Here is a 14,529-nt window from a genome sequence, read left to right as displayed (position 1 = left end):
TGTGTGTGTGCGGGGGAAAGGGGATGAGTATTCTCTTACTGTCATACCCAAAAAATTGCAATGACCCCTGTGAGCTTAAAAACCCAGCACTGGGAGATATAACTTGCTCTATTTTTATTTGCCACTTAGATAAAAGATTCGAGTGTTATCAGCGCTCCTTTAGGCCTCATTCACACGTTCGTTTTTAAACACGTATTGTACGTGAACAAATAGTACTGGTGTCATCAGTGTTTTGGATTAGTGTGTCATCGGTGTGTCCTTTTTACAATCAGTCATCAGTATTTTTCATGGATAGATACATAAAGAAATGACAATGTTTCTCTTATCCTTTGCAATGTTAAATACGGATGGCACACTGATGTGAGACTTGTTTTGGCCCTTTTCATTTGTGACACTGTAAAAAACGGACATGTGTCTGTGAGTTTTATACAGACAAGTTTGCAAGAAAGCAAGGAAATATAAATAGCACCATAGATTATAATAGGAATGTGTTATATCCGTGAAAAAAATTAATACAACACATACATGCAACAGGGACACGAGAGTGAGATCTTACTCGTAGCAAGTGTACAAACGCAGGAAGTGACTTGAAAATACATATGTTTAACTAAACAATGCACAAAACATCCTTCTGAAGCCAATAAAACTACGATTCTTCAAAAGAAAATAACCAAAAAATGTAAAAAAAAAAAAGCATGCAGCTCCTGTTCACTAATACTGCAGAATTTATCTCAGCCAATTCAGAAATGATAGGACACAAGGGTGAATGTGGAAGTTCTGGAAATCCTCACGATTTTAGAGAGATCTTCCTGTGTCTCCACCTCGCACATGTTTTTAACCACCTCAATGCCGCAAGTACAAAAATTCTTGATTCTTCCCTGATGAACATCTATAAAGCAACTTGGAGCATTTGAGACATTAGGGGCGCCGAGATATTATATTATATTCATTGATAGTTAACCACCGTAGGATAATCAGGGCAATACCATTCTTTAAAAGAAAAAATCATGAAGCCTAATGTTTGGTAATACTAACAAAATAACATATAATAATACATACTCAACGTGAACCAACATAACTTCGCACATACAGTGAACAGTATGTTTATAGCTACACATCAATGTTTTTTTTCAAGTGCGATACTAATCACTGCAAAATCTGTAATTTCTACAAGAATTGTAAGTTTTTCAACTCCATGCATGAGAGAACATATCAAATTTGTGACTACATGAAAGCGGTTGTCCAGGATTAGCAATACGCGCAGTGATGATTCTCCAGTGCCGGGCATGGGCGGTCATGTGACCGCAAGTATGCGATCTGCATAGTTCCGGTCACATTACGACTAGACGAGTCCGGTCTCGCTTAATACACTTGCAATGAGCAAGGCCACGCACGTCTAGTCAGCGTGTGACAGCATCTATGAAAATCACGTTCTTGCAGCCACACGCTCACCACTCCCTACACCAGAGAATCCTCATAGCACACAGTGTGCGCAATGTGAGGATCTTCAAGTCTACAGGCACATTGAGTGACTGCAGACTTGTAGCCTATAGCTGGACAACCCCTTCAACTGCAATTACAGTAATGAAATATAATATATATATACAGACCAAAAGTTTGGACACACCTTCTCATTTAAAGATTTTTCTGTATTTTCAGGACTATGAAAATTGTACATTCACACTGAAGGCATCAAAACTATGAATTAACACATGTGGAATTATATACTTAACAAAAAAGTGTGAAACAACTGAAAATATGTCTTATATTTTAGGTTCTTCAAAGTAGCCACCTTTTGCTTTGATGACTGCTTTGCACACTCTTGGCACTCTCTTGATGAGCTTCAAGAGGTAGTCACCGGAAATGGTCTTCCAGCTATCTTGAAGGAGTTCCCAGAGATGCTTAGCACTTGTTGGCCCTTTTTCCTTCACTCTGCGGTCCAGCTCACCCCAAACCATCTCGATTGGGTTCTGGTCTGGTGACTGTGGAGGCCAGGTCATCTGGCGTAGCACCCCATTACTCTCCTTCTTGCTCAAATAGCCCTTACCCAGCCTGGAGGTGTGTTTGGGGTCATTGTCCTGTTGAAAAACAAATGATGGTCCAACTAAACGCAAACCGGATGGAATAGCATGCCGCTGCAAGATGCTGTGGTAGCCATGCTGGTTCAGTATGCCTTCAATTTTGAATACATCCCCAACAGTGTCACCAGCAAAGCACCCCCACACAATCACACCTCCTCCATGCTTCATGGTGGGAACCAGGCATGTAGAGTCCATCCATTCACCTTTTCTGCGTCGCACAAAGACAAGGTGGTTGGAACCAAAGATCTCAAATTTGGACTCATCAGACCAAAGCACAGATTTCCACTGGTCTAATGTCCATTCCTTGTATTTTTTAGCCCAAACAAGTCTCTTCTGCTTGTTGCCTGTCCTTAGCAGTGGTTTCCTAGCAGCTGTTTTACCATGAAGGCCTGCTGCACAAAGTCTCCTCTTAACAGTTGTTGAAGAGTGTAACATACCTGGCGGCGTCCTTGCATAGTGGTCCATCTCCCACTGTGCAAGAGCGCGCACTTGATTTCCAGCCCAGACTATCACTCTGGCTTTCCTCCATGCTGTCTGCTTGTCACTGTTTCTTCTGCTTAAGGGCGGCGCCCGATCACTTCCTGCTTCTTGTAGTTGCTGCGGGCACACCCCTTGTGCGTCCTCAGCCTATTGCTGTCTGTCACCTGGTATTTAACCCAGCTCTTTCCTGGAATCCTTGCCTGAGCATTGTGTTCTGTCAGTTTGCTTCTAGTCACTGATGTGCCAGGTCCTGTCTATGTTTCCTGCCTTGCAGTATCAGTTCCTGTGTCTGAACTATCTTCTAGCCTGTTGTCTTCTGCCTATCCTGGAGGCTGTATTTCCAGGCCAGTGTGAACACGCTCCTAGCCTGTTCTTTCTGCCTTCTAGGGGCCGCATACCTAGACCCGTTCCTGTATCTTGCCTGTTCCTGTCTGAACTCGCTCCTAGCCTGTTCGTTCCGCCTTCTAGGGGCCGCATACCTAGACCCGCTCCTGTATCTTGCTGCTGTGTCTGTTCTTGTCTGAATACTCTCCTAGCCTGTTACCTGTTTTTCTCTATGTCTGTACCTTCCCTTTTCCTGCAGAATCTGATCCCGTACCTAACTCCTACTCGTTGTCCCTGTACTCCCGTTTGTGAGTTTAGAGTCCACTCGCTACTTCATTGCAAGTATCTTGTGTGTACCTGGTTCTGCCTTTCCCTTCCAGTCTGTTCCGTGTGAACAGAGCCCTGTCCCCTCTGCTCTGTCTTGCTCACCGCTCTGGCGGTTCTTGCCTGCTCTGCCTTGCTCACCGCTCCTGCGGTTTCCGCTCTGCCTTGCTCACCGCTCCTGCGGTTTCCGCTCTGCTCTGCCGTGCTCAACGCTCCTGCGGTTTCCGCTCTGCTCTGACCCTTTGCTCGCCGCTCCGGCAGTTTCGCTCTGCTCTGACCCTTTGCTCGCCGCTCCGGCAGTCTCGCTCTATTCTGACCCTTTGCTCGCCGCTCCGGCAGTCTCGCTCTGCTCTGACCCTTTGCTCGCCGCTCCGGCAGTCTCGCTCTGCTCGGACCCTTTGCTCGCCGCTCCGGCAGTCTCGCTCTGCTCTGACCCTTTGCTCGCCGCTCCGGCAGTCTCGCTCTGCTCTGACCCTTTGCTCGCCGCTCCGGCAGTCTCGCTCTGCTCTGACCCTTTGCTCGCCGCTCCGGCAGTCTCGCTCTGCTCTGACCCTTTGCTCGCCGCTCCGGCAGTCTCGCTCTGCTCTGACCCTTTGCTCGCCGCTCCGGCAGTCTCGCTCTGCTCTGACCATTTGCTCGCCGCTCCGGCAGTCTCGCTCTGCTCTGACCCTTTGCTCGCCGCTCCGGCAGTCTCGCTCTGCTCTGACCCTTTGCTCGCCGCTCCGGCAGTCTCGCTCTGCTCTGACCCTTTGCTCGCCGCTCCGGCAGTCTCGCTCTGCTCTGACCCTTTGCTCGCCGCTCCGGCAGTCTCGCTCTGCTCTGACCCTTTGCTCGCCGCTCCGGCAGTCTCGCTCTGCTCTGACCCTTTGCTCGCAGCTCCGGCAGTCTCGCTCTGCTCTGACCCTTTGCTCGCCGCTCCGGCAGTCTCGCTCTGCTCTGACCCTTTGCTCGCTGCTCCGGCAGTCTCGCTCTGCTCTGACCCTTTGCTCGCTGCTCCGGCAGTCTCGCTCTGCTCTGACCCTTTGCTCGCTGCTCCGGCAGTCTCGCTCTGCTCTGACCCTTTGCTCGCTGCTCCGGCAGTCTCGCTCTGCTCTGACCCTTTGCTCGCCGCTCCGGCAGTCTCGCTCTGCTCTGACCCTTTGCTCGCCGCTCCGGCAGTCTCGCTCTGCTCTGACCCTTTGCTCGCTGCTTCGGCAGTCTCGTCCTGCTCCTCTCTCGCTCACCGCTCCAGGCGGCCTTGTCCTGCTCTTCTCTCGCCCACCGCTCCAGGCGGTCTCGTCTTGTTCTGCTCTTGCTCGCCGCTCTGGGCGGCCTCACTCTGCTGTGTTTGTCCACCGCATCTGCGGTTCTGTTCCCGAGTCCCAGTCTGTACTGGGTCCTAGCCACTCGGTGCTCCAACCTGTCGTACCTGCCAGTACCTCCCTGCCTGCATACCAGTCGTGCTTACCAGCATCCGCCAGTCTGCATACCAGCCGTGTCTGCCTATACCGAGCAGTCTGTGTGCCAGCCTAACCTGCCTGTTCCTGTATTCCCCTGTGTGGGTCAACAGCCGTGTCCGGGGTCTGTCCTGGAGTAGCACCTGGTCCCTCTGCTCGGTTCCTCCTTGGTGCACTGGCGTCGTATGCCGTTGTGCGACCCTGGTCGGATCGGGTGGATACTTAATTACGCCCCTCCAGGCATTCACTCTCCGGCACGGTCCAGTGGAATCACTACATATACACGCACACGCCACTCAGCCCAGGCGTGTGCATTACAAAGAGATGTGTCTACTGCTAGAACTCGGTGTGGCATTGACCTGGTCTCTAATCTGAGCTGCTGTTAACCTGCGGTTTCTGAGGCTGGTGACTCGGATAAACTTATCCTCGGAAGCAGAGGTGACTCTTGGTCTTCCTTTCCTGGGGCGGTCCTCATGTGAGCCAGTTTCTTTGTAGTGCTTGATGGTTTTTGCAACTGCATTTGGGGACACTTTCAAAGTTTTCCCAATTTTTCGGACTGACTGACCTTCATTTCTTAAAGTAATGATGGCCACTCGTTTTTCTTTACTTAGCTGCTTTTTTCTTGCCATAATACAAATTCTAACAGTCTATTCAGTAGGACTATCAGCTGTGTATCCACCAGACTTCTGCACAACACAACTGATGGTCCCAACCCCATTTATAAGGCAAGAAATCCCACTTATTAATCCTGAAAGGGCACACCTGTGAAGTGAAAACCATTTCCGGTGACTATCTCTTGAAGCTCATCAAGAGAATGCCAAGACTGTGCAAAGCAGTCATCAAAGCAAAAGGTGGCTACTTTGAAGAACCTAGAATATAAGACATATTTTCAGTTGTTTCACACTTTTTTGTTAAGTATATAATTCCACATGTGTTAATTCATAGTTTTGATGCCTTCAGTGTGAATGTACAATTTTCATAGTCCTGAAAATACAGAAAAATCTTTAAATGAGAAGGTGTGTCCAAACTTTTGGTCTGTACTGTATATATCACTGAAAGCAAATAATTATGTGTGTGCTGTACATTCTTACCTTTGAAAGCAAGAATCTTGGAGCACCATAACAACATACTGGCCTCGATTCATCAAGAACAGTGATTTTCTTGCTGTTCTTGATGAGGGGGCATGTTGAAGTCAGACACTCCTGATTCGTTAAGAGGTATGAGTTAGATTCGGCCCAGGATATGAATTAGACAAGTTCTGGCGTCACAATCAAGCCGCACTCCTGTCTTGCCCAAGCTTTGGCCATTTTGACTGAGCTAGGAGAAACTAGCGTGAAAACACCAAAAGTGGCAAGATTTTTGCACAATTGTGAGTTGCGCAAAAATGTAGCGACTTTCTAAAGCAATATATGACAGAATTCTGGCAAAAATTGCTTGCATGAATTGGGGCCAAGGTTTCAAATCCAACAAGATACTTTATAAAAGTTCATCAGGGAATTCTTCTGTGACTTAATGCCAGAATAATCTGACAAATGGAAGGGGAAAATCCTCGGATAACCAAGTAAAAAAAATAAGCCTGTGACAATATATATGGCCAATAAACATAACTGTGAGACAGCTACTTTCCAGAAAATGAGAACTAGGAAAAATCTTGGGCACAAATTAGTTAAAAAAGAGCATAGCCAGATTTTCTACCAAACTAGCGTGATATGTACATATTTTAGTGTGATAAAGCAATTTAACCAGCCTTGTGTGCTACTAGATTTTGCAGCTTCCATTGATATATTATGGTGTTAACAGTTCATATGACCATAATAAATAAATGCTGATTGCGTACGTGATTAGTAACAGAATTCAGACGGAATTTTACTTTTTTTTTTAAATAGTATGAATGAGGATAAAGTAAATTTGATGACATAGAAATTAACAACATATATTGTAATATAAAATTGCAGTAAAGTGACTTTCCATTTATGATGAAGTCATGTGTATGGGAAGACTATCAAGCAGGGACACATAGTGCCAAAAAGTGTACTTTTTTCCCTAAGTTATCATTTTTGAGCCAATAAATGTAAAATATTTGGAACAATCTTGGTGTAAGGACATTGTGCCAAAAGATCATAGGAAATTTCCCATGGGCTCCCTGAGTTGCAAAAAAGTCCTTCCCTACTACAAAGGTCAGGAAGGGGAGAATAAGTGACAAGTGCTATGCCTTCCTATGTTGCATAAATAGTTTGCTGCTGGCTTAAGTGTCAAAAGGGAGGAAAACACTTATGGTACTTTCTGTACTGAATATCCCCTTCAGTAATAGGGTTATTCTGAAAAAAAAAAAAAGCTATCCCCTATTCCCAAGATAGGGAAACCTGCTGATCGCTTGGTGTCGGACCGCTAGGACCTCTAGCAATTCCAAGAACAGGTCTCTGCAGCCATGCACCGAATGGAGCGGAGGTACGTATGCTCGGCCTCTGTTCCATTTATTGTCTTTGGGACTGACAGAAATAGCCAAGAGTTGTGCTCAGAGGTCACAAAGACTGGAGGAGGCTGTGCATACGCACTTCTGCTACATTCTGGACAGGGTTACAAAGCCCTGCTCTCAGGATCAGTGTGAGATCCTGCAGTCGGACCCACAGCATTCAGGAAGTTATCATCTACTCTATTTTTGAGAATAACCATTTAAAGAAGCCCTGTCACGAAGTTTTCTTTTTTTTTAACTAAACTTGTGTGTATATGTGTTTGCAGTGTAGCGAGTGTGTTAATATACTCACCTACCGCTGCCTTCTCCAGGATACATCATTGTTCTGCTCCTCTTCTCTGCGATGTCACCGCTCTTCAGAATTCCCCAGGTCACACTGAGTGACCCAGAAACCACCTCTCTTCAGAATTCTCCATGTCACACTGCGTGACCCAGAAGTCACCGCTCTTCAGAATTCCCCAGGTCACACTGCGTGACCCAGAAACCACCTCTCTTCAGAATTCTCCATGTCACACTGCACGACCCAGAAGTCACCGCTCTTCAGAATTCCCCAGGTCACACTGCGTGACCCAGAAGTCACCTCTCTTCAGAATTCTCCAGGTCACACTGCGTGACCCAGATGTCACCTCTCTTCAGAATTCTCCAGGTCACACTGCGTGACCCAGAAGTCACCGCTCTTCAGATTTCTCCAGGTCACACTGCGTGACCCAGAAGCCACAGCTCTTCAGCATTCTCCAGGTCACACTGCGTGACCCAGAAATGGCTTTTGCAATGTAAGACTAGAGACTTCTGCCCAAAGCACGGAGCATAAAATGAGCGGGAGAGTCTAAAGAGCGGTAACGTCATTGAGAAGCGAAGCAGAAAGGCGCTGGATACAGAAAAGACGATGGTATATTAACACACACTATATACTACAATATACATAGATTTAGTAAAAATAAAATTAAAAAAATTGATGGGAGTGCTTCTTTAAGGATAATTTAGATTTAGTACCCTGCATTTAGAGGACTTAACAAGTAGTAAAGAATTTGTGATGCCAAATCCAAAAATTGCCGTTCAAATTAAAATTGCACGATTGTGGTAATCCACTAATTTCCAGTAATTCAGAAAAAGATAACAGCTTTGCAGGTGTCAGCATTCTCTGATTAAGAGTGAAAATTCAAGCAATGACCCAGAAAAAAAAGTCTACCCTTCTAAGCCATAATTAAGATGAGCAAATTCCAGGAGTGACATGTTACATAATAGCGATGATCACACATCAAGCTACTGTTCTGCACACCAGGGCGCTCCCCCATGATGCAGGTTCACAGGTGTGAGGTCCTGGATTGTGAACACCCAGGATTAGGATCAGAAATGATGCTGACAAGGGAGGAGGGCATGAAAGCTACAATGAAGTGTCAGTGAGAATCAAACATGATTGAACACCAGCATTCCTACAGGAAATACATGTGGAAAGCAATGTGCTGATCACACGCACGTATCTGAACTCTTCACTGGCGCTGAGAATTCTGCATGTCTGAGATGGAGGAATGGGAATCACTGCTGTGGGTATATGTCACAACAACATGTTACCAGGTATAGTGCCAGGTTGTTCTGACATTCTGTTTAGCTGACGTGGTGTAAAAAAAAACAAACACATTTACTCATATAGAAACAATGAAAACAAAAAGGTAACAGAAAATCTACTTATAGTAATACATTTATGACAATTGTGGAAAGCTGCCCTGATGCATGACCCAAGTTTAGTAAAATACTTTCTAATCTCCAAATGTGGGCACAAAAGTACTGTAATTCATAGATTAAGCTATTGATTGGGTACGCATCTTCCAAGCATGTAATGTAGCTAGGTCTATATGTACAAAGAAGTATTCCAGGACTGAAGTTTGCAGATCACCCTTCAGATTACGGACAACAAACAACTACATTTTGTACTCATTTATGACCAAAGAAGTAAATCTGATATCTGAAAATACCCAGACTGAACTCAATGTATGCATTCAGTGGACTGTCTCACTGGGATGAGTTTGTAGGCAATGACCTGATACTGTAATGAGGCGGAAAACGCAATTTTACAACAAATTTATGTAATATTTAAATAGATGATTCATAGTTGCATGGTGTTCAGGCAGGGAGTAGAAGTACCTGCAATACTACTTGATCGCTAACAATGAAGTAGTAGTTATCTATACTGCCTCCTGAACTATCAAGGGACTAGAGGAAAAATTCAGTTCAGCCTTTTTCTCCCCACAACTTCCCTTCCAGCCCTGCCTGTAACTTTCCGCTGCATCACTGTCAGATATCCTTTTAAGCCTTTGCAGCAGTAGTTGGGGGCTTGGGCATTGTTCTCTCTGGACCAGTCAATACATAACTGCATCAATTAAATAGCAACAATAAAGTAGCTTAATAATTGACTAAAAATCAGCCAGATAATAGAAAAGAGCACATGGCATCACTGCAAATAGTATTAAACACCCAGGTCTAACACAGTTAAAGGGGTTATCCAGTCATAGAATATTGATGAATTTTCCACATGAGAAGTCAGGAATAAGAGATCAACTCAGGTCCAACACCCCCATTGATTAGCTTTTACTTGATCATGCGGCAGCCGGATGTAAACATTTTGATTGGAGATCCACTGCGCAGCTCCATTCAAATGTATAGCGGCCACCGCTAAGTACAGCAGGTCAGCTCCTATTCTAAACCATATGTTCTGCAGTACTACACATTGAATGGAGCTGCGCAGTGAATCGCCAAAGTGTTTACGTTTGGTCGCCAGAGCAAATAACAGCTGATCAATCAGGGTGCTGGACCCCCACTGATCTTATGTTGGCGAGCTATTCCGTAGATAATGACAATGTGGATACTAAGCACTCACAAAGAATCAGTGTGCTTACGTAGGGTACCACCCCACAGTCCAATGTGAAAAGGACTTGGCACTCCAAATAGCAAAGCTGAAAAAGCTTAAATTATAGCAATCCAAAGTAATACATATGTGACATTTTGGTTTTATAACATTTTGCCATACACACTGACTGCTGTCATTTCTCCCTCAGGGTGTACTCTCTGAGATGAAAGTCTGCGTTATAAGACCAAAATGTCATGTATGTATTATTTTAGATAGCCACAATTAAAATTTTTCAGCATTATTATTTGGAGTGCTGAATTCTTTTTACAGTATCCTGTGTATAAGTCATCAGTATTCTCTGACTGGACAAGATTATTGTCTACATCCTAGGTGATTTGGGGCAGTAAAGGGGTTAACATTGGTGTACCTGGTGCTCTAGGGCAGTGAAGAATTAAAGATAGTATACCTGGTGGGCTAGGGTATTCAAGAGGAGTTAATGTCAGTATATGTGGTGGGCTAGGACATTCAAAGGATTAATATCAGTACACCTGATAAATTGATAATCTAGGACAAAGAAGAGTTTAATTTCAGTATACTGGATGTTCTAATCTAGGGTAAAGAAAAGAAAAAGTTAATGTCAATATCCTTGGTGATCGGGGCCAATGAGGGGTTTAATTCCAGTATCCCAGGTAGTTCAAGGTGAATAAGGTGGTACTATTAGGATCCCTGGTGGTCTAGCGTAGTCAAATAGTAAACTCTGAGTTCCCTGGTGGAGGCCTGTGGCATGGTAATGCTGCACACCTGAAGCCCAAAGGTTATTCCCCTCTCCAGGTTCCAGCTTTGTCCCATCTGCATTTTCCTGTTTCCTCCCTGCACTGATCATGGAGATGAATACAGGGAGGGGACAGAAAACCATGCACCTCTAACTGTACAACTGCAAGGTACTCTCTATGATTGGGTAGAGCAATTCAGAAACAAATCTGCCCGATCATTAAGGAGAGAGTCACCGCTGACCATTATGACCCTATAGCTGCATATCTTTTAAAGCTTCTAACACCTAAAAATATACATTATCAATATTAATGCCACAAAAATGTCATTTGATATGCATGTTATAAATTTTAAAGGATGACCAGACTCTCATGTGCACATAGTATAAAAGTAAGATGTTACTTACAGTATAATAATGAGATATTATGAACTTGAAGTTAGCACAATGTATATTCAAAATTGTTTATTTCCTAACCTGTTCCTCCAGCCCATGTATTACCACCAACATGAGGCACGTTATCTGGATCCATCTTTCCATGCTTTGGTGAGCTCACGTCCAAACCACTGTCTCTCTGTACCGTGATCTGAAAAAGACGCATGGTTATATTCCATGGTAATATTAGCATTAGTAATGTACTACCGTATTACACTATGTAAATCTAATCAGGGTATATGTTTCAGGATGTACTATAAAAGGTTTGTCATGTTTTATACATACTTCCATTTCTGTTGATGCAGATACGTTCAAGATTCACAGCTAAAATTATTATTGAACCCCAAGTAAAAGAAGAGATCTTAGTTACTTTTGTCCTTACTTACAAAACATTAATGTGTGATCAGTGAGGGTCTGGCCAAGGATCTTCAATGATCATAATCATGAAAAGGTCTGTCAATCTTGCCCGGTATTGCAGCTCAGACCTAATCAAATGGGGCTGAACTGTGTAACCAGACAGAAAAGCATGTCCGGAAAAGTCAGTGTGTCTGGGTAAATAGTGAGAGGTAGCAATGCCTGACAGAGAATGATGGAGGCCTTTAATTCCGTTGATTGCTGTAGGTGATATGGATCTGGTACCTCCAGTGATCATCAATGCTATGGAGAGGTCATAAATAATATCTGCTGTGTTTGAAACATCACTGGTGTACAGCAGAGTGTAATTTACACTCAGACATGAAGACAAGGAATAGCTGAGTGGCAGGAAAGAGTAGACCCCACTGCAGACAAATGGCGAGCTGAGAAGATATTATGTAAGCTTACTGCACACTGGGATCCAGGAATATATTACATTTTAACTGTATGCATATATTTATGCACCCGTAACAGTATGTACACATGTGTAACAGTATGCATTTGTAACATTATTTGTGTACCAGTATGTACGCACATGTGTAACAGCATACATGTATGTGTAACGGTATTTATGTATATGCAAGTGTATGTACGTACATGTGTAACAGTATGTAGGTATTTATGTATGTGCAACTGTATGTATTTATGCGCCTAAATATCATATTATGTACTGTATTTATGTTTGTATGCGTAACATTATGTATGTATTTATGTATTGTAAGAAGGCAAGAGGTAAGGTCCTAAATGGCAAGTACGTGTTACTGAAATTATTTTGTTTTGGACTGAATTTTGCTTTCGGGATTTATGAATGACCAAAAGAGCCTGGGTGGGCAAGGTCGCTCCCATACTCCAGTCTCCGGGTCTTACTGGACTAATAAAATGCACCTGGTCTAGGTCAGGTAGGAGTGTGCTGAGGCTGGAGAAAGACAGAGCTGGTGGATAGTCTGAACTGCAGCCCGAGAGGTTCCTGTAATACCAAGCTGGTGAGACCTTGTGATTTACTTTGCCTTACCTAGAGAAAGGACTTTTTTGTTATTCATATGTGCTGAAGAAAGGACTGTTTTCATGTTGAAGCTGTAAAGTTTCTGAAGGACAATAAACTTGATTCTGATTTGATATAAAATCCCTGTGCCTGTGCGTATGCACGCAACTACCAGAGAGCTGAAACCCCCCAATATGTATATATCACAGTATGTATTTATATATGTATGCATACAGCGGGTGAAGTAAATATTGAAAACGTCACAAATTTTATTATATATAAATATATTTCTAAAGGTGCTATTGACATGAAATTCTCAGCAGATGTAGGTAACAACCCATCCAATCCACGCAAATAAATCAAACCATAGATGTCCATAAATTATGTGTAATAATTAGTGTTGAGCGAACATGCTCGACACTGCTCGGTACTCGCCCGAGCATCACGCTACTTGGGATGTTCGGCGAGCACCGAGCATTTCCGGGTTACTCGGGCGGGAGCTCGGGTCTCCGCCCTGCATGTTTGGCGCTCTTTACAGAGCCAATGAACATGCAGGGATTGCCAGCCAGTCACTGTAATGCTGCAGCCATGTTGGTTGTGGGCATTACAGTGATTGGCTGGCCGCACAGCGTCACCTCGAGTATTTAAAACCGGGCGCCGCCATCTTGGACACAGTCGCTCCGGATTAGACAGTGTAGGGACAGCGCTGCTGATTTAGGGAGAGATATAAACTGCAAAATAGTTAGTGTAGGGTCTGTAAAGGCAGCCAGAACAAACAAACAGTCCTTTTCAGGACTAATATCCATCCCAGATACCAGGCAGGCAGGCTGTATAGGAGACACAGTGGTTATACCAGCAAATGCTGCATTACAGTCCTGTGTGCCCCTGTTGCTGAAATTGCTGGACTTAGCACCAGGTATCGGGGGCCAGGAAAAATCATTTTTTCTTCATCTAAATCCTCCTTTTTTTTCCCTCCTTCACACTGTACAAATACCCGTCTTATTAACCTTTTGGTGTGTTCCCCCCCCCCCCCCAAAAAAAAAAAGCGTGTCTCTGATTTTTCAGACACAAATATAACTGTTGAAAATAGTCTGGTGTAGGCTAGAGAAACTGAAGTGTTGTTTTGCACTTCCACGGTTCAAACCTCTGTATTATCTTTTGGGCCATTTGTATCTAAAAAAAAAAGCAGTTTGAGTGTGTCGCTCACTGTTCAGCCGCAAATGTCTCTATTTAAAAAAGTGTGGTATACCCAGCAAACAATAACTGTGGTATTGCCATCCCACGGTAAAACATCTCTATTATTCAGCTTTTGGTAGTTTTTTCCGTAAAGAAAAACAGTAGTGTCTCCTGACTGTTGTGACACAAAAATATATCTGTTGAAAATAGTCTTGTGTAGGCCCGACATCCCAGTGTGGTTTCGCAGTTCCACGGGTCAAATCGCTGTACTATCCAGTTTTGGGCCTTTGGTATCTAAAAAAAAAAGCAGTTTGAGTGTGTCGCTCACTGTTCAGCCGCAAATATCTCTATTTAAAAAAGTGTGGTATACCCCAGTAAACAATAACTATGTTTTTCCTCTTCCACGGTTCTAATCTACTCTTTGTTACCCTTTTTCCATTGATAGTGCAAGTGTAAGCTATTTTACTTCATTTACAATGGGCAAGGCGCGTGGCAAGGGACGTGGAAGTGGACGTTCTGGTGATGGTTCGTGCAGAGGACGGGGCTGTGGCCAAGGTGAAAATGTGCCACAACCAACAGCCACATCTTCTCGCTCCCACTTCTTGACCGAATTACTAGGGAAGCACAGAACACCACCAGTATTGAGAACTGATCAGTGTGAACAGGTTATTAATTGGATAGCAGACAATACTTCCAGTTACCTGGGCACCACCACCTCAGGTCTGTCTTCCACACGGTCAACTCTTAGTAGCCGTGAGTCTCGACAGCATACTCCTCCTCACCCTGATGC

General features: G+C 44.1%; 1 protein-coding gene across 1 annotated transcript in view; it reads right to left on the bottom strand.

Moving 5' to 3' along the window:
• The window catches only part of VWA8 (von Willebrand factor A domain containing 8), a 524,780-nt gene that overhangs the window by 69,812 nt on the left and 440,439 nt on the right, over positions 1–14,529 (bottom strand). The window contains exon 39 of the mRNA XM_073663915.1: positions 11,210–11,318. Within this exon, the coding sequence (XP_073520016.1) occupies positions 11,210–11,318 (109 nt within the window). The remainder of the gene's footprint in view (positions 1–11,209; positions 11,319–14,529) is intronic.

Source organism: Phyllobates terribilis, unplaced genomic scaffold (genome assembly GCF_046119375.1).
Source record: "Phyllobates terribilis strain yellow unplaced genomic scaffold, ASM4611937v1 Scaffold_2__4_contigs__length_985480577, whole genome shotgun sequence".
Lineage (NCBI taxonomy): Eukaryota > Metazoa > Chordata > Amphibia > Anura > Dendrobatidae > Phyllobates > Phyllobates terribilis.
The sequence above is the reverse complement of the archived record's forward strand: the minus strand, read 5'-3'. Positions and strand labels throughout refer to the sequence as shown.